General features: G+C 42.3%; 1 protein-coding gene across 2 annotated transcripts; it reads left to right on the top strand.

Annotated features, from left to right (window-relative positions):
* The first annotated feature begins 51 nt into the window (after nt 1–51).
* Nucleotides 52–20,863, top strand: LOC106739470 (uncharacterized). Of its 2 annotated transcripts, none has more exons than XM_059728702.1 (4): nt 52–139; nt 3,441–3,522; nt 5,245–5,347; nt 16,006–20,863. In XM_059728702.1, the coding sequence occupies exon 4, from the start codon at nt 16,261–16,263 to the stop codon at nt 17,206–17,208; it is 948 nt and encodes a 315-aa protein (XP_059584685.1). In that variant the 5' UTR covers nt 52–139; nt 3,441–3,522; nt 5,245–5,347; nt 16,006–16,260; the 3' UTR covers nt 17,209–20,863. The 2 variants fall into 2 exon arrangements, with proteins under 2 accessions (XP_059584685.1, XP_059584686.1); XM_059728703.1 differs by lacking the exon at nt 52–139 and adding an exon at nt 185–337.
* Nucleotides 20,864–21,543: the final 680 nt, after the last annotated feature.

Below are 21,543 nucleotides of genomic sequence, written 5' to 3'. Positions count from 1 at the left end.
CGAGGCGGGGTCGAAGTAGCAGCAGCGGCGGCTCCTCCGGCCGCGCGGGTGTCACTGGCTGCGAGGTTCCCTGCGCATGCGCGCGCTGTGCCACCCGCTGACCACAAGGGCTGGCGGGCGGTGCCGCTTGCTGAAGGGGGTAGGGGCGCATGCGCGGCCGGTGCCGGGCGGCGGTTGTTGACGGGGGTGGGAGCGTCGTTGCCCTGCCCGTAGCTTCCAGGCAGGGGGCGGGAGAGTCTGTCCCGGCCCCGCTCGGTGGGAGCCGGCTGGACTGTAGAGCTGGGGGTGTTACGGGGTGGAGGAGGATCTCCCTCAGGGCCCGCCTGGATCCCCAGAGGTGACCTCAGCATGAGGCGGGCTGCGGGGGGCCCCCAAAACCCAGCGCCTGCCAATTAGTCATGCTCATGCCAGCCGGGCAGCGCGCCCTGCCCGCCACTGAGTCATCCCTGTCCGCCTCAGAAACCGGCTGAGGAAGGGCTGTTTCCCGTGCGGCAGTGGGGAGTTCCCTCCAGGTGCAGGTGCAGGCGGGGTTTCATCTGGAGCCTGCTCCCCCCGGAAAAAAAGAGCCTTTATTCTCTCCGTTTTTTTCTGCCACATGGAAACACCCGCAGCCTGGGTGCCCGCGTGGGACTGCCTGCCCTTGGCTTCCCTGCCTGAACCATGATCTTTGTTTTTCCCCTGCCAAACAGTACTGTGGGCAAACAAACCAGGCGCGAAGTTCTGCACAGCCTTAGGGAGGGAAGAGAAATATCATCAAATGTATACATTTGAGCTTGATCTAATGCTTGGGGTTTGCGGAAATCTTTCCATCCTCCTTTCATGGACTTTAGATAAGGCCTGGGTGCATTTTCCTTTTGCTTTCCTTCTTAGACGCACCTAAAGCAGGATATAGGCAGCATTTAAACATCCCACTCACAAACTGATTTAAAGGAAACCTTGCCTATTCACCACCTAGCCCGGAAAGGGCCTAAAAGTCACGATGCAGTTTCCTGATCAACCCAAGCAATTCCCTAGAGTTGCGTTTCTCAACCCATGGGCCGTGACTCAAAAGTGGGTTGCAAGAACATATGAAAGGTTCACAAACAAACTTTAAAAATGGATTCTCATTTAAAGGAGACAGATGTGGGAAACTGGATTTTTCCCTTGCAGGCTAGTAGAGCTCCAGTCTGCAAGGGACTGCTTGGGGGCCCTCGCATGCCCCACACGGGGAAGTGGGGGGGCAGGGTGCTGTTTTCAAAAACTACTGTATTTACTAGATCGGGACTGGCTATCGATATGTACAAATGGGTCCTGGTACAAAGAAGGTTGAGAACAACTGCAGAAAACGCTGTTGCAGTTTGATACAGGTCCAAGCAGGCAGACACCTAGTTCTACCCAGGCCTAGTCCGGCACTAGGCAGACACGATGATACCTCAACTTTAACAAGATTGTAAAGCCATCCAGAGGGCACCCCTTGTTGCTGCTCTTAAGCACACTGGAGACAGCTCTTGAAAGCAGAAACTGGAAAAAACCCCAAGGGGTAACTCCACTGCCTCATTTTCAGGTTTTGTACATGTAGAGTGAGAGTGGGTGAGCAGTACGTGCTGGTGAGAGCACCACCCAAGCAGTAAAGTAGGGTTACCCTACGTCCGGGTTTTTCCAGACATGTCCTCTTGTTGAATCCTCTGATTTCCATCCTCCGTTTTTTTTAAATCTGAACCACTGTTTTGCTTTGATCCTCTGATGAGAGCAAGGGGAGGGTGATTAGAGGCAGGGGGCACCACATGTGTCTGAGCGTGCACACACATGGCTGACATGCAGCCAGGCAAGGTGGTGGGAGCAGCCTCGGCAGCCAAATCTGTGGGGGCAGGATTTGGGGACTGTCCAGAGTGGGGGTGGTGTGTGTGTGCATACGTATATAGAGGGGATGGGTTTGTGGGGAGGGCAGATGCCTGGTGGTGCAGGGGGTTGCTATCCAGGAGCTGGGACTGTGCCAGCGGGGGAGGGGGGCCCTTTGAGGGCAGCAGGGAACTCCGTTGCTGGGCCAGAAACACAGGAGCCAGTGCCCATGCTCACAGGGGTAGGGCAGCTGAGAGATGCTGCCTTGGGGGGGAGGGAAAAGCGGGGCCATGGCCCAATCGCCTGGCATGGCACAAGAGCCCCAGCCCAGGGCAAGGAGTGCTACAGGCTTTCCATCCTCTTCTCTCCACCTTGCACTGGGGCTGGACTTGCTCCGCTGCTGCCCACATGAATTGGAGTTGCCGCACTCCAACCTGGTTGGGATGGGGGCAGCTGGGAGGAGCGGAGAGCAGGGCTGGGAGGAGTGGGGAACTGCAGATCAGGAGTGAGGGGCACTGACAGGGGTGAGGGGGGTTGTAGCTTGGGAGTGAGGGCACGGGAGGGGTGGGGGGGCTGTGGGTCGGGAATGAAGGGCACCAACAGGGATGGGGGGGCTGCAGGTTGGGAGTAAGGGGCACTGGAAGGGCCAGGGGACTGCAGGTTGGGACTGAGGGTCACCAGCATAGCCTGGGGAAGCAAGAGACTGTGGGTTGGGAGTGGGGTGTAGTCCTGACATGTCTTCTGTTTTGGAAATGGAAATCTGGTAGAAACATAGCATTAGTTTTGAGGAGCCAGTTCTAGTAGATGTGTATGTAGCACATATAACATGCTGACAGGACTGAGCCCTTTACAAAATACAGTATAATTAGAGCTGTTCTACATGTTAAATAAGGCCAATAAAGGAGGCAGTGGAAAGCAGTGGTGGTGCTCCCAGTGCCTCTTTCATACAGCAGGCTTGTAGTTGCTTATAGCACTCATCCAGGAGGTGGGACGCTGAGGAGAAGGTTCACACTTATATTATACTCCCCTCTCCCAGGACACTACCTTAACCACGAGGCTATAACCTAGATTGTATGGGGATATTTTCTACTTCTCCTGAAGCTGAGCCACTTTGCTGAAAGGAATGCAAAATTTTTGGGACCAAAAAAGAGAGCCAAAAAGTGGGAATCCTAATGAAAAGGGGAATCCAGGGTTCCAGTCCCTGGTTCCAGGGACACTTGGTTCCTCAGCAGATGAAAGTGCCCCCTACAACTTAAAGCTACAATGAAGGCTTTTTACAATGTTTTTTTTTGTGGGGAGGGGGGTTTGGAGCTTGAGGAGTTTAAAATAGGAACAGAATAAAATATTTGAATGCCGAGTCTCTCTTAGCTGCCTAATAGATCAGACTAACGTCTAAATGTAAAGCATCCTCATTTGCCTTTCAACTGAATTAGCACCTATGGTACTTGCTTTCTCCAAGACACCAAAAAGGGATTTAATATCTGAGTGAAAGTTCTTAGGAGATTAATTTGAATATTTTTTCAGGGTTAAGAAGAAAAGACTTAACCATGCAGTGAAATCACCATACTTAATTTGTAACATCATGTTAATTTGTACAGTAATAGATTATGATCTCATTGCAGGATGAAGTGGAAGGAAATGCTGATGCATCATAGAACCTTCAAGTACAAAGCAAGAGAGAATATGATTGGCCTAAAAATTGCTGTTAAGTAATCTTTTATTTCAAGTTTACAAAGACTTATCTGTTGCTTTTGTGAGGTTTATGATTATTGGTGGGAGTCTTCTTAAACAATTCTCAGTGCTATTTAGCTTTGATTTCATTAAATAATTAGAGAAACCTATCGCCTATAACTTTTTCCTGGGTCTTTGTTGATTGGCTGTGTGAATCCCCTGAAACTTGAGATTTTTCAGGTCTGTGTGGGATGGCTTCTCTGGCAACGTAGTACTAGATGTAGGGAAAAAAGTGTTCAATTGTGTTTGTACATTTTTCTGTGATGAACTGTTGGGATTTGCGTAATTTGTTCTCTTCATATCATAGGCAGCACATTTTTCTTTAATGATGTAGCAAAAAGTGTGTCTACTTGAGAGCAGACGTGCATTTTTGTGGCTAAAAACAGCAATTGTTTAGTTCTCTGAGAACCAATACGCAGTATCTAAGCAAACATTCTGCAGTGATACAACATGCCATAACAACAATTCAAAATACAGCAATATTAATGTCTCTGAATAGTCAGCTGGGTTACGTATTTCTCTTACAGCCATTTAATTAGAAACATACAAATTAAAAGCATGCTTTTAAAAAGCATGCTGTAAAAGCCTGAAATTATCATAAGAGAATGCCTTAAGAGTCTGCAATATTTTGATCAAATCCCCCCTGAAACCCTACAAAGGTATTAAATTAGCAATATATTTTTTGCTTAAAACTGTTGGAAGTACCTTTAGATAGTCATACTTGTAAACTGTATTTGTATTTCTACTTACTGCTGACTTACTGTTATCTTTCTGGTACCTTCAAACATAGAATGGTAGAGAAAGAACAAAAAAAGGAATAATAATAAATTTTAAAAACTCTGTAAGATATCATGAGTTTCTCACAGAAAGGATTCTGTGTTTTGATAGGTAGGGGTGTATGCATACATCTGTGGGTTCACAAAGACTTACTGTTTTCCATGTTCCTTTTTGTTATCTCATTTAGTAAAACTCAAGGGGAAAAAATAGATGTCCTAATATGTAAATACATTCACAGGTCAAGCAACATGTTGTTTCTTCTCTAGCTCTCTCTCAAAAGATTTTCAGTGTACATACATGTCCAAAGGTCTCATTTACATTAATTTTCCTACAGTACACTACATACCATTACTTGCCTCCTCAAAAATTTTAATACGACAAGAATGCCAGTGGCCACTGGTGTTTCTAGTTAGCTTGTCATCTAGACTTGCTCTTAACAGTCTTAGATAAGTTAATGACAGTTCATGTATAAAAGCAGGGCCGCTGTTATGGTAATTTTAATGAAACACAAACTACTGAGAAGATGAATTTGGAACAAAAATTTCTATATGCTCTTTCACTGCTATATGTATGTGAAGGGTGTAGCCATAATCCTAAGAACTGTGGGCAGGAGGAATCTATTGAATTACTTTATTTCACTGAAGAATTTAAAGGGCAAAATCTTCATTTTCCTAAGACTTGAGATAACTCTGAAAAGCACATCCTGTACAAACTTTTTAGTTAGATTGGCAGAAAGACTTTAGCTATGTCTTAGTCTACTACAAAAATATTCTAATACTATTAATCCAATTTTAAGGAAGCTTTCTTACTGAAGCAGTCTTGAATACACTGCATACAAAAATGCATTTTCTTGTGTTATGCATACCAATTAATTAAGGTATGTGATTCTGAATTAATGTTCTTTTTCTCCCACTGCAGGAGGAGGAAAACCATAGTTCTGTGATTATGACATTACAGTTTGGAGCTAAAATGTTACTGTGATGTCACATATCTGCTATTATGGACTACGTTTACCTGTGATGTAAGTTCCCATTTCCCCCCCCTCCTTAGTATCCTTCCACTTTTGTCTGTGTTCTACCCCACCTGCATAGAACAAACTTCCCACCCAGTCTGTGAAGCTCTCCTGCCCTCTTTATTTTAATTCTTGTGTTCCTTCCATCAGACACAAACACTAATCCACATCTATCAAAGCCATCTCAAACCCAACGTTACATAAATAATAAAGAGAAGCCATAGGACAGGAGGAATATGAGGGAAAAAATAGCTTGCTTTCTCCTCTGGGTCTCCTTACATATCTTGTTTTATCTGCATCAACTTTTAGATTAGAGATAGTTTACAGCCAGGATTATTTTAGTAGTAGCATGGGCTGGAATAGCACAGCAGTCACACAGCCTCTCTGCAGGTTAGACGTGTGAATTCCATCTCTATCCAGCTGCTGCAAAGATTCCTGAACATAACCTGGTTAACTTGAGCTTTGTTCACTTCTAATCTATCCTGTAGTAAAACATGTTTCTGGAAGCTGGGAAAAAACCCCTCCATAGCCACATTTTATCTACCCCTTTTTTTAAAAAAAACAAACTACTTTTGTGAAAACTAAATTATTTCCTTTCTGACATATGAAAGCATTAAGGTAGGTTAAATGTCAAACCTAAAGTGTTGCTAGAAATAAGTTAGGTAAAATATGGTGTGTTGGTCTGTGTCAATTAGTTACATATCAGATGTTTCAGATTTTTTTCCAACTAATCACCATTCATGCAAAATACAGTTTGGGTTTTGAGAGTCAGGCACCTGGCACATATTAATACAATGGCACAGTTGGGATCAGAGAAATTTTATGCCCCATCCCAGATGTGCCTAGCAAGGGACATGTTTGGGATAAGGCATAAAATTGCTCCAGTCCCAGTCATGCCACTGCACAGTTGCCTCCAGCCTGACCCTGTGAGTTAGGCAGAGGATAGCTCTGTTGTGGAACCAGTTCCAGACTCTCTAGAGCTCTCTGGGGCCAGGGCTGCCAATCAGCTAATTGTCAGCCTCAGCCCTGGGACAGCCCTGCGTCCCATGGTGTTACACGTTCAATGTATGGCACCATACAAATGAGCCACAAAGATGTTCCACAAATTTTGGGGAATATCTTTGTGGTTGGTTTGCTACCACAAATAGGCTGCACATGTAGCAATGTTTATGGTCCAAGTAACACCTTAATCACATCATAACTGTAAGTATGCCAGATTTTTCTCTCTGGGCCCCAAACCAGAGGTGCTCAACCCCTGGCCCACAGGCCAGATCCAACCCCCAGCACCATGCCAGGCAGCATGCCAGGCTTCCCACAGGTATGGATGTTTGGCAGCAGGGAGTGGTGGTAGCCTTGATTGCCACTTTCCAGCTGTCAAACTTCTGGACCCGTAGGGAGCCCTGCGGTGCACTGGGTTGTCCACAGATGGATCCATGTGTACGGGGTTGAGCTAGTGCACAGCAGGATCAGGCTGGTGAGGAAGGTTGGGCAGTGCACCACTGCCATAAATTATAGCTCTATATCCCTGTTCTCTTACTATTATACTTTTGATGATACCTATGCAGCTTCATTGCCTTAACATACCATACCATAGGCTTAATTTTTCAGTTTAAAAGTTGCTGACTGCTAAAAGATGGAAAACTAATGTTTTATTCTTCTTTTGAGGCTGAGGGCCCTACATAGTTAAGGAGGAATAAAAACATCAAACATTTTTAGTCACATAAATTACCAAATCTGACTCTGAATCACACAGAGTAAATTTCTGTTCTGAAGAGTGACTGTGAAAATGGTGTGCTGGTTATTAAGAAATCTCTGATTTTTAATTTTTTTAAACTTAGAAAAAACTTGATTTATAACATGCATCTTGATAGAACAGCTGTCTTTTTGTCTAAAGGAACTCGCTTGAGACATTAAAGACAAAATCAGAAACTAATCTTTTCGTAGGTCCCATAAAAACAAAATACTCTATGTTCCTTGTTACCCTAAATATCTTTTTTTTTTAGCAACTGCACTAAGATAATCAAAAATGGTTGTTTGCAGACAAAAAGAGCTTTGATATAATTCAATATAGTGAATGTTAAAGCTGCTGCATTGTTCAAAATAACCCAGCCTTCATATCCATCCAATGCAACAAACAAAAGGCAAGAGAGGAAAAGAAAATCAATAGTTTCTAAGTTGGAAAGGATAAAAGCAATAGATAGGATTATTTTCAAGTTTTTAAGAGGACATTACAAATGGTCACAAGACAGGATACACACTAGCATGGAACAGTAGGTTAATAATATTTGACTTAAATATTTAGTAAAGATCATTGGAGTATAAGATACTGAAACTATAATACTGAGTCACTGCTAAGAGACTGACACAAGCTACAAAACAGTAATAAAGAATAAAATATACATGATATATGTAAAAATATATAACATGTTATAATTATGGACTCTATATTAGAACAAACATGCAGCCTAAATGTCAGGATGCATACTGCAAATCACTCCATAGATATTAACAAGCTGTCTAGTCTTGCCTGGAGAATATTTGGTGGAGTCACTGGGTTCCTGCACCTCTCGTATACAGAAGTACAGCAAAGCAAAGTACAGCATACTAGGGGCAAATCTCCTGCATGATATCCCCAAATACTCTGCCCAGTGGAACTGTACTAGTTTTAGTGGGCCAGGGTGCTCTATGTCCTTAAGAAGGGACCAGGATATGATTCCAGGTAATCAAAAAACAAACAAACCATGAATAGCAGTGGGTAAACATTTCCACCAAACATTGCTGCGAGAGTTTTCAACCAAACAAAAATGTTTGTATAGCTGCTTTTGTAAAAAAAAAATTGTAATTGGAAAAAAACAAACGTTTTTGACTGAAGACCAAATATTTTTTCCATTATTAGCCCAAATTTGTCATTTATGTGGTAACCCACAATTGCAAAATCCCAAGGAAAAAAAGCATAGGTATTTGACTACTACATTCTCTGACGAAACATTGCTTAGATTATATTTTTATCAAGGTTTTTTTTATTGTCCACTGTGTTTTTACTTAAGAAAAGCTGAGAGAGATTATAAATTGAGTAATGTCCAAAATCAAATTGCAAAACAAGGAGTAGTGGGTCACATTGGGAATGTTTTGGCTGAGCAGGTTTGGATGTTCACAGATTAGTATGACAGTTTGTAGGGTCTTGTTTACCTTTTATTAGTTGAAGTGAAGTAATGCTCTGAAATGTAAATATAAAGTCAGCAAGTATATTGCCAATTAATCACACTACAGCAGACGTACCCATTTGATACAGAGCACTTCACGCTTTTTGTCAGTGGATCAAAAACGTTTTAATGAGGAGGTTAAGTAGCATCCTATTTTACTTAAAGAAGGACATGTAAAGAGTTCCCCCCAGCCATTCTGCCTGAAAACTCAATCTGGTATCTGGAAGTCAAGATCTGTTTTTATGCTGGATGCACCATTAGCAAGAGATTTTATAATTGCTACTTTGTTAATGTTCTGGATATTTCAGTCAAAATAGAATCTAGCTTGATCTTCAGTCGCTGTGTTGAGACTACAGGAGTAACAGATGTGAAAGGCAATTGTAACTTATTTTTTTTCTTTGACATAAGCAGATATGGATGAACACAGATCTTTTGATTATGGCTATGCATGTTTTCCATAGCTGCTTTTCAGATCATAATAATACTTCTTTTTGTAGACATTCTTCAAACATCAAGGCTTCTCAGTCCATGTAGGTTTTAGAATTAATCAAAAGTGTAGTGAATGCTTATTAGAAATCTCCTGTCCCTAGGAGATAAGGCAAATGCTGCACAGATTCTTTGTTGGATAAAATTCTCTGAGACAAATTCCCTGCTGGCCACTGACTTCAGAAGAGTGTCCCTTGCTTACTCTAACAGTGAAGTTGGCCTTATAATGTTTGTTTCTAAAATTAAATGCAAACTAATGATACTTTTAAAAACTATTCTAAGTGTCAAAGCCATCTTAAATGGTGTGTCAATTTTTCTTTAAATATATTATGCATGTTACTTAACCTCAGTTTTACATGTTGCTGCCTGCCACTCCCACATGCTTTTTTCTTCTCACATTGTGTGTCAGAAATTAATTTACATCATACTCCCGGGAGGCAAGGTGGATGCTTTATTTACGTATTTCCTGTTAAATTGTAGGAGACAGGTTGCAGTGAAATTTTACTGTTTCAATTTGTCAGATATTGAACTGTATTGCAAATCTGAAAAATCTTTAAAAAACAATCAGCTGAATCTGCCTAACATTTGCTTGCCTGCTCTTTGCTGTGTCACCACTAGTACAAGTTGTGAATGCTTGTGGTCTGATTTTCATGGATGTTGAGCACACGTAACAGGGGTGAGAAAAATATGGCTTACAGGCTGTATCCAGTCCTCCAGTTGATCCTATCCAGCCCGCCAGCCACTGCTCTGCAGCTCTGTTGCAGCTAAGGCCAAACTGACAGCGCACAGACTCCTGTGCTCCCTCCTGCATCCGGTCCCTCCACCCATCCACCTTCCTGTTGGTGCTGCAGCTGCGCAGTCCTGGCACCACAGCCACTGGTAGCTGGCCCACACAGGGTGCAAGACACTGTGTCAAGTAGCCACCACACCTGTCTATCGTGATAAACCACTGCCACCACAGTCCCACTAGGAGGCGAGTTTATGCTGGCTGTGGGGGGTGACTGAAGATCAAGCTGCGGGGGCTGGCTGTCACCAGGAGCCTCCCTCCTCAGGCTCTTGGTAGCAGCCAACAGGCCAGATAGGATCAATTGAGGGCATCTCCTAATCCCGCCCTCCTAGGGGGCATCTCCCCATCCCGCCCTCAACAGTTCACCAAAACTTGTTAAGTGGCCCTCCAGCCCAAATAATTGCCCACCCTGACAGACTCAGTTAAACTAATGGAAAATTTGAGTGCACAATGCTCTTGGAAAATCAGCTAGTAGAATTAAGGCTCCAAACCTGCAAAGTCTTTAAGGTTTAACTTTGAAGTAAATGATTTATTTCAACTGGAGGTCAGCGGATTTAGAAATCTTTGAAGAACAGAACCTTTAGATAACATTTGTCTAAAGTCTGGATGTCAAATACATCAGGCCCCGGAGATCATATGAGTACTGTAGAACCAATCCACAGGATGGATGAATTGAAGTGTGCACACCAGATTGTGTGCACAGGACCTATCTGGTGTGAGTATTTCATGCTGTCCACAAGTGGCAAGCCCCAGGTGCTGCGCACACACCAGATCCAGCCATGTACCTTACGTGCTGTGTGTACCTGGGCTGCTAAGTGTGCAGTGCATATGTGCCTGATTTGGCCGCGAGTGTTGAATGCAGGGCTGGTTCAGCACATACCACATGTGGTGTGCAGGCCTATTCTAAGACCTCTGAACAGCATTGCAGGCCAGATGATAGGGATTCATGAGCTGGATCTTTGACAGCTCTGATCTAAAGGATCAATGCATCCAGTTTTACATTAAGAACATTGTTGCCAACTCCCATAATTTGATCATGGCTCTTGTGATATTTGTTGATTTTTCTCTTGTGAACCTTGTGAATTTTTTTTTTAATTGTTGTAAGTTTCCATTTCTTACAGTTTCAGAGAAATGCTGGGAAATTTGAACCATTAAGACTGTGACATCTGAAAGCAAATAATGAAACCAAGAAGTATTTATTTTAAGATCTTATTATTTTTAAGTTATTTTGTGGTTTTGGAGGGTAGACCCAGGAGTTTTGGAAGCCTGTAACTAGCCACACTGCAACAATAAACAAATGTCAACATTCAGAGCTAGAAAGAGAAAACAAAGTGATAGAGATACTCATAACACTTTTTTCATTCCATTTCAATAGAAAGGGACTTTTGCTTTAAGTTTACCTGTGGATGTCACACCTAAGATAACTGTAAATTAAAAAGAGAAAAAATCTTTTTTCAATTTGTTGACTTCACACAATGCTGTGAAATATAATGTTCATGGTTTCCTCTGCATATGTAGGTCTTTAACACAAGGAAGAGAAGAAACTATAGAAAACTTGGGAATTAAGGGGTAGATAGAATACTTCAAAATATTTTAAAACTAGTCAATAAAAGATGACCATACCCTTTTTGTCAATTGTGCATTGAATTACAGAGTCCTGGGAATAAAATAAGTTTGACATTGTAGCCAATTCATGTTATGCATATCTTCAGTTCTACAGAATTTGGCAACCATAACCCAAGTGTCCGACAAGACATAAGTGCAAGTTTCTTATATTTTTCCATTTAACGTGTAATTTGATTGTAAAGAGTGACTTACTTACATGATATCATGGGTTCTATGTCTTGTTTCAATTATTTACATATCAGATGATTACTGCATGAAATTTCCCCCCCCCTAATTGCTAGCCATGTAAACAGTCTTGATTTAAGAGAACTAAACTGTTTTGTTTTCAGTTCACATCATCAGCACTAATAAGTAATCTGCAGTGCAAATTATGTCCTAAACTACACCTGCATGTCATCATTTTCTTATATTCTATTGCCAGTGTGGAGGAAACACAGGTAGAACTTATTGAAACCCAAGTCTAAATTGTTCAAGAAAACTAAGTTAAGGCAGGAGTAGCCAAGCTGTGGCACAAGTAACACGTAACAGATCAGGGAGGAGATAGGCAGCACAGTAGTAGATAGGGTAGAAGGCAAAGCAGGAAATGAGGCAAGGAGCACAGAGTAGGGAACAGAAAGCAGATTAGCAGACTGGGCAGCGGAAGGGGGTCAGCGTGGCACTTGGGGAGGGTGCAAGGCTACTTTGTGGCACTCCTGTAAAAAAAACCATAGGTTCTTACTGAGCTAAGGGGTGTCCTTCAACTATGTTGTTAATTGAATATAAGAAGTTAAAACAGTGACACGCACAAGGGAGATTTGATTCCAAATACGCCCAAAGAGAGACTATGCAAAAATGACATTCTGGGGACATAACTCCCCATGAGATAAAGGAGGGTGGCCGTTTTACCACAACTCAGCTGTTGTATGGTAATTGCTTATTTGTGCATGTTTTTACCCCATGGTAAATTAAATCTAACCCACAAGAGCTTCACCCCTGTGAATGTAGGTTAGCTTTTGTCTACTGCAGGATAAGAGTGAGCACATGGACAGTTACCACAGAGCAGCTGACAAGTGGCAAAGCTCTAGCCTCCCATTGCCTCATAGCCAGTTTTCGTATTCAGACTTGCCTTCTATGTGCATTCAAAATCAGATTTTTTTAATGTTTCAATGATAAAAATAATTCAGCATTTACTTGAATGTAAGATTAAGCTACCTGACCCCCCCCCCCAGATTTATTTTCTCTGCTGGAGCAGTGGGAAGGGGACAAGTTCCAGGTAAACTTCCCATAATTAGATTCTATACCTGGAAAATTATAACAAATTTACAAATTTTTAATTTATAGGATCTAATAAATGGGGGGGAGGGGACTCATTTTATATTTGAGTAAATATGGGTAACTTTTTTAATTGTCATGTTTGTGAACCAAAAGCTTAGTACAGCCGAGAGCACAAAAGCTGACTCTCATTCTTTCATGTGCAAATTGCTTTTCAGCTTGCAAAGGCCATTCGGTTATGCAGTACTGTTAATGGCAACGAGCTGTATAATAAAGAACTCAACTTTTAAACAAAGAGATTACATTAATGTAAAGAGGATACCATTTGGTCGGGCCAAGCCTTTATTATAGGTTGAAAAGGAAGAAGCATGCTTGATTCTTTAGAAACTAAACTGACTTTTATAAGGCTAGCACCCAATAAAAAAATCTGATATAAAAATTGAGGCACAATATATAAGAGGTATAGGTATGGATTGACTTAAGTATGCCCATGTTCCCATCTGTCTGCCACATAATTACATACTAGTTAACTCTGTTCCCTTCATCTCTAGTCTTTTCATATCAAAATCTTAATAATCATAAATACCAATATTTTCAATATTTAAACTGAATATTGGAAGATACTGTAGAACAGAATGGGTAGAGAGAATCAGTAGTTCACAGACTGTTAGATTATTGGCACTAGAGACTCTACCATCTCCAGAAGGAACAAAGGACAAATGCATTTGAAGTAAAAGGTGCTCACAGAGCTAAAAGAAAGGAAAATGCAGTAAGCAACAGTTTATTGCAGGATAGCCACTTTACCAGTGAAGTTGCTTTTTTGGCAGATGTAAAGGACTAAACCCAGAAAGACATGCTGAGAAAAGTGCTTATAAGAACACATCCCTGCAGTTAGTAGGGTTAATAGAAGCTAGATTGATATGAAGGAAGATGCTAGTTCTAAACTAATAGCATATCAGAAGTAAAAGTCAATAAGTTTGGTATTAACTTACATAGGTGATATTAGGTATATATAAGCTTTCTGTATTTGTTTGTTCTGCTTGCTTTTTCTAATTCTTCTGGAAGCCTTTGTAATGCTAAGTAAATGTCAGTGACCCCCACCCACCTCTGATAGACATTGCTGCACTCAGCGGTGGGCATTTGGCTATGGTGTACTGGTTCCTAGTATAGTAAAAGCCCTCTTTTCTGGCATGAGTGGGGAATGGGGGGAGGGGTGCTGGTAATCTAAAAATGTTGGTTACCTGAGTCACAGGGGCTTCTGGGGGGAGGGGGGATGGTAGTGGCCACACGCGGAGTGGGGGGTAGCAGGCAGGTGGCAGCCGCACACAGAGCAGTGGCAGTGCCGGGTGGTGGGTGACAGTGGTGGCCACTGCGTGTGAGCTTCCTTCCCCTCCAGTGTCCATCCATCCAGCCAGAAATTCCAGTCAATAGAAATACCAGTTGGTAAACTGCCGGATAACAGGACTTTTACTGTACTTAGAAACCTCTCAGGTAGCTGCTCAAACTGACTGACAGATTTAGGGTTAAAAAGAAATCCCTCCCCCTGGTCAGACTGACGAAGATCTGGTGTTTTTACAACTTTTTTGCTTTCCTCTGTAGAACGAGACATGCTTAGAACATATTCCTGTCTTAGGATCATCAGAACACCACAAGTTAATCTAATAAATTATCTGCCATTGCAGTGGTCAAGTCCCTTCTTACCCCTTCTTACTGGTGTTCTTTACCTGTTGCAAAATGCAATTATGCAACACACACAGTGCAAATATTAAGACATAAATCTCAGGCACCCTCTAAATACTTTTAACTCATTGCAAAATAGCATCTGTACACAATGAATTCTAAGCAGGTCTGCAGGGCATATGAAATGGAATTTAGAGATAGAAAGTGCTCGTCTAACATCATTACAGGGCAGGGGTGCTTTTCTCCTGGTTCCTACATGACCCTTCCAGTTGTAAGGAAAAAATAGGAAGGCACTGTTTTGGTAAACACCACCAGTAAATACCTTGCAGGTTTTCACTTTGCATTTGCAAATAGGTACTTTCCTCAGTGTTTTGTCAAACACATCAGGGATGTTAACTCCAATGTTAGGGTTGCCTGCAGAAGCACAAATACAGCTTCTAGCTTGGCTTCATCATGATCAAACAATCCCACCCCCAGCCATACACTGTGAATTAGATACAAACTCTCATGGTATCTGGCACCATACCATGTCCCCAATAATAAACAAAATATTGAGTAGCAAACTATCATGCAACCCACTAGATACCAACTCCTTCCATGCCAGTGAACAGGGGAGGAAAGCTGAAAAAGGACTTACCATCTCCAGTGTCTCCCAAGACTATAAAAAGGTACTGGAGATAGCAGTCCAAAACTATAGAGTGAGGGGAAAAAACAAAACCTTTTGTTATTGCTGCTATGGGAACTGAACATGAACAATGATTGCCTGTTACTTTTCTCACTTTAAAGAGTTGGCACCAGCAATGTCCTCACCTTCAAGGGCACTAGTGTTAGTCTCTGAATGATGCACAGTGAACTTGAGAATATAGCAGGTGGGGGAAGAGATGTTCTGAGAAGCTTTGGAGAAATAGAGGGAGTTCCTGAGAAGGGTGGAAAGGAGAGGTAATGGGCTGGGAGGGCAAAGAAGCATTCATTGCAAGATCTGGCAGAATAGAGGTTCAGTTTGAGTCAAAGAGGACAATGATTGAGTAGATTGAAGCTATTAAACAGAAGAGAAGTTATATGGATGTGAAGATGCAGAAGCGGGTCATAGACCTTATGAACAGGCCAATGTTACCATTGGAAAGTATGTTCCAAACTCACCATCTGTCCTCTTATCTTTTCCTATTGGGAGCAGGTGTTCATCAATAGAGCTCCCCCTTCAAGCCACAACTATTTCCAACCCAGTGGGGAAAAGGAGCTTCAAGTGGGGCCTGACCTCCTTTGATCCTTGAACCCAAATACTGTATTTCCCTAAGGGAACTCATATTACTGTAGTGCCTCTGTAGCTCTGTCCAAGACAGTGACATTTGTCATTCTAAATTCTTTTAGTCATGTAAGGTCTGCAGTATGATCCTCTTCCACCAGTCTGCGTTTACTTCCTAAACCCCAAGATCCCCAAGCAGTCCCAAAAGAAAAGGCAATTCTCACTGTGAATCTCCCCTCCAAATTCTGAAGTGAAATGTAACTTATTCCTTTTAATCCCTGCCCTCCCCAATTTAAACAACTCAAAATATTTTAGGGGTTTAGGTTGTAGCCGTGTTGGTCTCATCCTCACATACAACAATTTCACTTTTAATAATCAACACTTCCTCTAGATGATGGGAACAGCTATGGGCACTAAAATGGCCCCACAGTATGCCAACCTTTTTATGAGCCACCTGGAAGAAGACTTCCTCAAGAACTGCACCATCAAACCCTTGCTATACTAAAGATACATTGATGACATCTTCATCATTTGGACTGAGAACCTGCAATCTCTGATTGAGTTCCATCAGAAATTCAACAATCACCATCCCTCCATCCGACTTTCCTTAGAATACTCCAGCACCAACATCTCCTTTTTAGACACAATGATCAGTATCCAGAAGGGTAAAATACAGACCACAGTATACAAGAAACCCACAGACCAACATACATATCTGTACAGAACCAGCAATCACCCTAAACACACCAAAAAAGCTGTGATATACAGCCAAGCCCTCAGATACCATCGCATTTGTACTGAAGAGAACACCCGGGATCGCCACCTCACCAATCTTAAAAAGGCTTTCACCCAACAAGGACACTCCTCCAGAGAGGTAGATCACACATTTGAAAGAGCCACCTGGATACCATGTGAAGAACTGCTGCAGTACAGAAGAAAACCCCCCACAAATCGCACACCGCTGGTTATGACGTATCACCCCTCCCTTGAACCTGTACGGAAAATCCTCAAAAAATTGCAACCCATACTAGACAGAGACCCTATTCTTAAAAAAATCTTCCCAGAGACACCCATCCTAGCCTTCAAACAAGCACCGAAGCTTGCCAACATCATCACCAAAAGCAAACTTCCTCAAGCCCAGAACACACCAAAAGGATCCAGACTGTGCCAGGACAAGAAATGCAAAACCTGCCAACACATCTCCGCCACCCCCACAATTACTACACCCCACAACAGAGCCATCAGCATCCCTGGATCTTACAGCTGCACCTCCAGAAATGTAATATACCTCATCCAGTGCACCAAATGCCCTGAAGGAAAATATGTAGGAGAGACCAAACAACAACTGCGCACCAGAATGAACGCACACCGGAAATCCATCAAAGACAGAAACACCCAATTACCGGTGGGGGCACATTTCTCACAGAAGGGCCACTCTCTCTCCAATCTCTCAGTCCTGATCCTCAAGGGAAATTTACACAACACATCCCAGAGACGAGCCTATGAGCTCCATTTCATCAACCTGGATACTAGAGATCAGGGACTAAACACAGACATTGGATTTTTGATACATTACAATCTGCCTGGCAACTGACTCCCCAGCCCAGCCCCTGGCTTCTTTACTTTTCATTCCATCCATCCAACTGCTGAAACTTCCTTAGCCTGACAAAGGGTTTTTGAACCCAAAAGCTTGCTTAATAACTATTCTCCAACTATTTGGGTTGGTTTAATAAAAGATATCAAATTCACCCAAGGAACCTTGTCTGTCAAAATATTTTAGACATTTTCAGTTGTTTGTGCTTTTTCCTTATTCATTTTGATTGGGTTTTAAGGACAATAGTGTAATGGAGGAGGTTTTTTTCAGCGATATGGAAGATTTTATGTTTCCCCCATCAGCCAAGCAACTGCTGTTTGTACAACAGGCCCTGTATATAGCCAATGAACCTAGCCCCACACCCCAGCACTCAAATCATGCAATAAGACCTACAAGATATACAATGTTAAAAATTAATGAAAAGGCATGTTTCCAGATCCATTACACAAAATACCCCAGACTGACATGCAGCATTCTAGCTAAGTATTCATAAAGACACAGATTACACAAACCAACATTCGCTACCCATAAATCCATGCCCTATCCCCAAAATAGGTGCAGAAAGCCTAGATGGTGTGCTATTGGTAACTGTCTGCCAGATCATACCTTAACCTAACTAGCTATTCCTATGGACCTGCAAGCCTCTGAACTTCTGCCTCCCAGCTACTGGCAAAGCTCTGTCCTTGCTCTCACTTGTGTAGAACAGTTATAATTCAAGGCAGGTAATGCTTAGCAGCCACAAGGCTTTCACTTAGCACCTGCTAGCTACCTTTTTGTCTCAACCGCACATTCCACTATTATCCTGCAACTGCCAAGGTCAAAATTTAAACAGTTCTTTTCAGCAATCCAAACAGCAAGGGAAAAGGCTAGTGTAGTTAAGCGTAAACAAATCTCTCAGAATAGGAGGAATCAAACAGGCTTTTTCCTCTCCCATGTTCTCCCAATGCCATTCATGTTCACATTCTCAGCCACACTGTCAGCTCACCCTTTTTCATTAGAGAAAACAAGCAAGTTTCTGAAAAAAATCTAACGGTGTGCACTTTTCCAAACAAATGTTAATATACCAGCTGAATGCAGGACCTGAGAGCAGAATGGAGAAACACCTTTTTCTCTTTTTCAGCTCTGATGAGGAGGGCAAATAATAGGCATATGGGTGCTATCAGGTGCACCAATACGATTAGGGAACCCCAAGGCACAAAAAGCTATCTGTAATCTCCTGGGGATTGGCAAACCTTATAATATACTATGACAACTTTTTAATGGTATTGTCAATAACTTTCAAACCGGGTGGAAGGGTGAAAAGAATTTAAGCAGACCCTTGGGTCATTCCAATGAATGTGAGAAGTCTATTGATTGACAAAGCAGAATTACTGCAAGATTAGTGCTGTGCCCAAGCATAATCTTACAGAACAGGTGTTGACTGCTGCAAAGCAAAGGTAGCTAGGCTCACAGCCTCCAAATGGTCCAGCACGCAAACAGTTCAGCAGGCATTACATAGAAGTTCCCAAGTTGCTCCCTAGCCTATACCCACTATTTAGACATGGCTGGTAAACATAATCTAATATTCTAATAAATGATCCCTGATTGGTTTTATTTAAATTTCACTGAAACTTCCAGAATCAGATTAAACTAGATGGAGCCAAATAGTTAAAATTTATATCTTTGAGGAAGTAACAGGGCAATAGGAAGGGCTTCTTATCTCCTTTCTTCCTATGGTAGAAAGCTGTTTTAGCTCTGGCTAAAACCTCGAGAATGTCCAGAGGAGGGCCACTCATATGGTTAAGAGTTTGCAGGCCAAACCCTATGACGAGAGACTGAGGGACCTGGACTTCTTCAGCCTCCACAAGAGAAGGCTGAGAGGTGATTTTGTGGCTGCTTACAAATTCATTAGGGGGATGCAGCAAGGAATCAGAGAGGCACTGTGTTCACCAGGGCGCCTCTTGGGGTAACAAGGAACAATGGTCACAAACTGACAGACAGCAGATTTAAACTGGACATCAGGAACAAATTCTTCATGATAAGGGTGTCCAAAATTTGGAATGGGCTTCCAAGAGCTCTCCCCTACCTTGGGGGTCTTTAAGAGAAGGCTGGATAGGCATTAATTTGTTGGATCCCCTGACCCCAGCACTCTTTCCTGCTTAGGCAGGGGGTCAGACTCGATGTTCTGTTGAGATCCCTTCCAACCCTAGCATCTATGAATCTAACAAGGCTGCCTTGTTCTTAATTATTGTGTTCAATTAGACACACAGATGTCTTTGTCCTGCTAACCAAGCCAGTCACAGCATCTGCAAACTCTCACATTATGGTATGTAATTCAAGGACAGGCTTCCAGCCTGCTACTGCCACTTAGCCACAGGCCCTTTGAATACAGCCAGGTCTGACAGCAACATACCCATGGCTTAGATCATACAGGGCTACATACAACCTACAGTGTGCACACCTAAATCAAATAGCCCCAGACTGGCTAGGAACTAACCAGTAGCAATCAGAGTTACAGGTATCCAGATGGTGATGGAATAAGGAAATATTCCATCACATTATCCCTATCAAATAAAGGAATTCTTATGTTATCACAGTACCTCAGCAGCTCTGTCCAGGGAAATGGCATTTGCCATTCTGAATTCTTTCAGTAACTTGTAACATCTGCAGTATAATTCTCTCCCACCAACCTTTCCTTGTTTCTTAAGTCTGTGCTATACAAACTGTTCTGCAAGTTCCTTATGAAGCAGCCTCTCAATCTCAATGTCCTCCTGTTCTTCATTTTTATCCCTGTCTGGTTTATCATTCTCTTCTTGGTCATTATTCTCCTCGTGGTCATTATCCCCTGCTGACTAGGAGGAAGAGGAAGTGGCAGCTGCTGCCTCTGAAATCACCAAACTTAGTACCACGGAAGTTGGTTTGCAGAGCTGCAGCAGCATATCATACTCATTGCAGAAGATGCTGTCTATTCCCAAGTGTAGTGTGTGACAGCTAAGAGTTGTCTGTGTGATAAAAGTACTTGCTAAGCACTCTGTGAAAATTAAACTAGGTGTTTCTTGTCATTTTTTCATGTATTGCGAGCTGTATGTTGCCGCTAAGAGCTTAATTAAAGTCAAAGATTAGTGAAGCCTTATATGTAGTAAGGCCTTGTATGTAGTGAGGCATTGTAAGATTATTGAGGCCTTAGAAGTAGTAAAGCTTTATATGTAGTGACGCAGTTAAAATTAACCTCATCAGAAAAATGCAAAGGCTTGTACTGCTATTAGTCAGTCATAAGAAAAGTTCGTAGTGTAAGAATGTAAGTGGCTGTAAGTCAACAGTGTAGCTCAGAAGTTATTAATTGGCTAGCACATCTAGAAATCAGTAGAAGGAAGATGCAGCATTGTAAGAGAAGCTACTAATTTAGAAATTAGCTGCTGACCTAGATTCAGTGGGCCAGTGGATCTCGAGGAGCACAATGACTGAATACCAGGGTCCTTCCCGGTACCCCTCGGACAGCACAGATCAGGGATGCCTGACTTCAGTGAGCTTTATAGAAGAGGAACTTGTCGTACATCAGGCATCAGAGGGGACTGTCGATAAGTTGCCAACGTGAATTGTTATTGTCTGTCGTTGTCTTGTTATACTATGCGTAGTTGTGTGTTTGTTAAGTCAATAAAACTTTCTTATCTTTTTACTCCCGACCACTCTCTCAATCCCGAACTCTCCCACTGGCAGCTGGGACATAGCACAGGAGCAATCTCATCCATAATGACCCATTAAGGTTTGAAAATGGTAGAAGCTGCCCAATGAGATTGTTTATGAAACAGTGAAAGAGAAGCCATGGAATTGTTAGAGTTTGCTTCCCTCAGTCCTAAAAACATTAAGACTTTGGGCTACTTTCATCAATATACCTAGAAATATACTTGCTAAGCCAATACAGGTCCTTGCAGCAGTAGAAAGGAGAAGCATTTAAGCAAAATCACTTTATGTGGAAGCAATGACTTGTAATGAATTAAAAGCCAGCTTTTCATGTTGGTCAACTGAATAGTTGGAAAAAAAGTCCTTAGCAAGCTTTCAGGCACAATCACCCTTCTTCAGGTATAGGGAGTCTCTGTTGTTATGAGACAAAGCTAAAAGCGTGGCAGGATGGCAGTGAAAATATAAATAGGTAGAAATTAGAAAGACAAAAGGTAAAGCAGGGGAGGGAGGGGAAAAAAAAGCAGGGGAAATAAAAGGCCAAAGGGAGACACTACAGTGGTATACAAAAATAACGATAATTTTTTTGCAATGTCTTAGTTGGTCTAATAAAAGGTTCGCCTCTGAACCAAGAGTTCTAGATTTTTGCATGCCACTGTAATGCCTCCTTTTGGCCTT

This window comes from Alligator mississippiensis, chromosome 5 (assembly GCF_030867095.1).
Source record: "Alligator mississippiensis isolate rAllMis1 chromosome 5, rAllMis1, whole genome shotgun sequence".
Taxonomy (NCBI): Eukaryota; Metazoa; Chordata; order Crocodylia; family Alligatoridae; genus Alligator; species Alligator mississippiensis.
This window is presented reverse-complemented; position numbering and strand designations above follow the sequence as displayed.

Bases quoted from the DNA above. Each gene is read 5' to 3' on its own strand.
- LOC106739470 (XM_059728702.1), top strand. From the start codon at position 16,261: ATGATCAGTATCCAGAAGGGTAAAATACAGACCACAGTATACAAGAAA.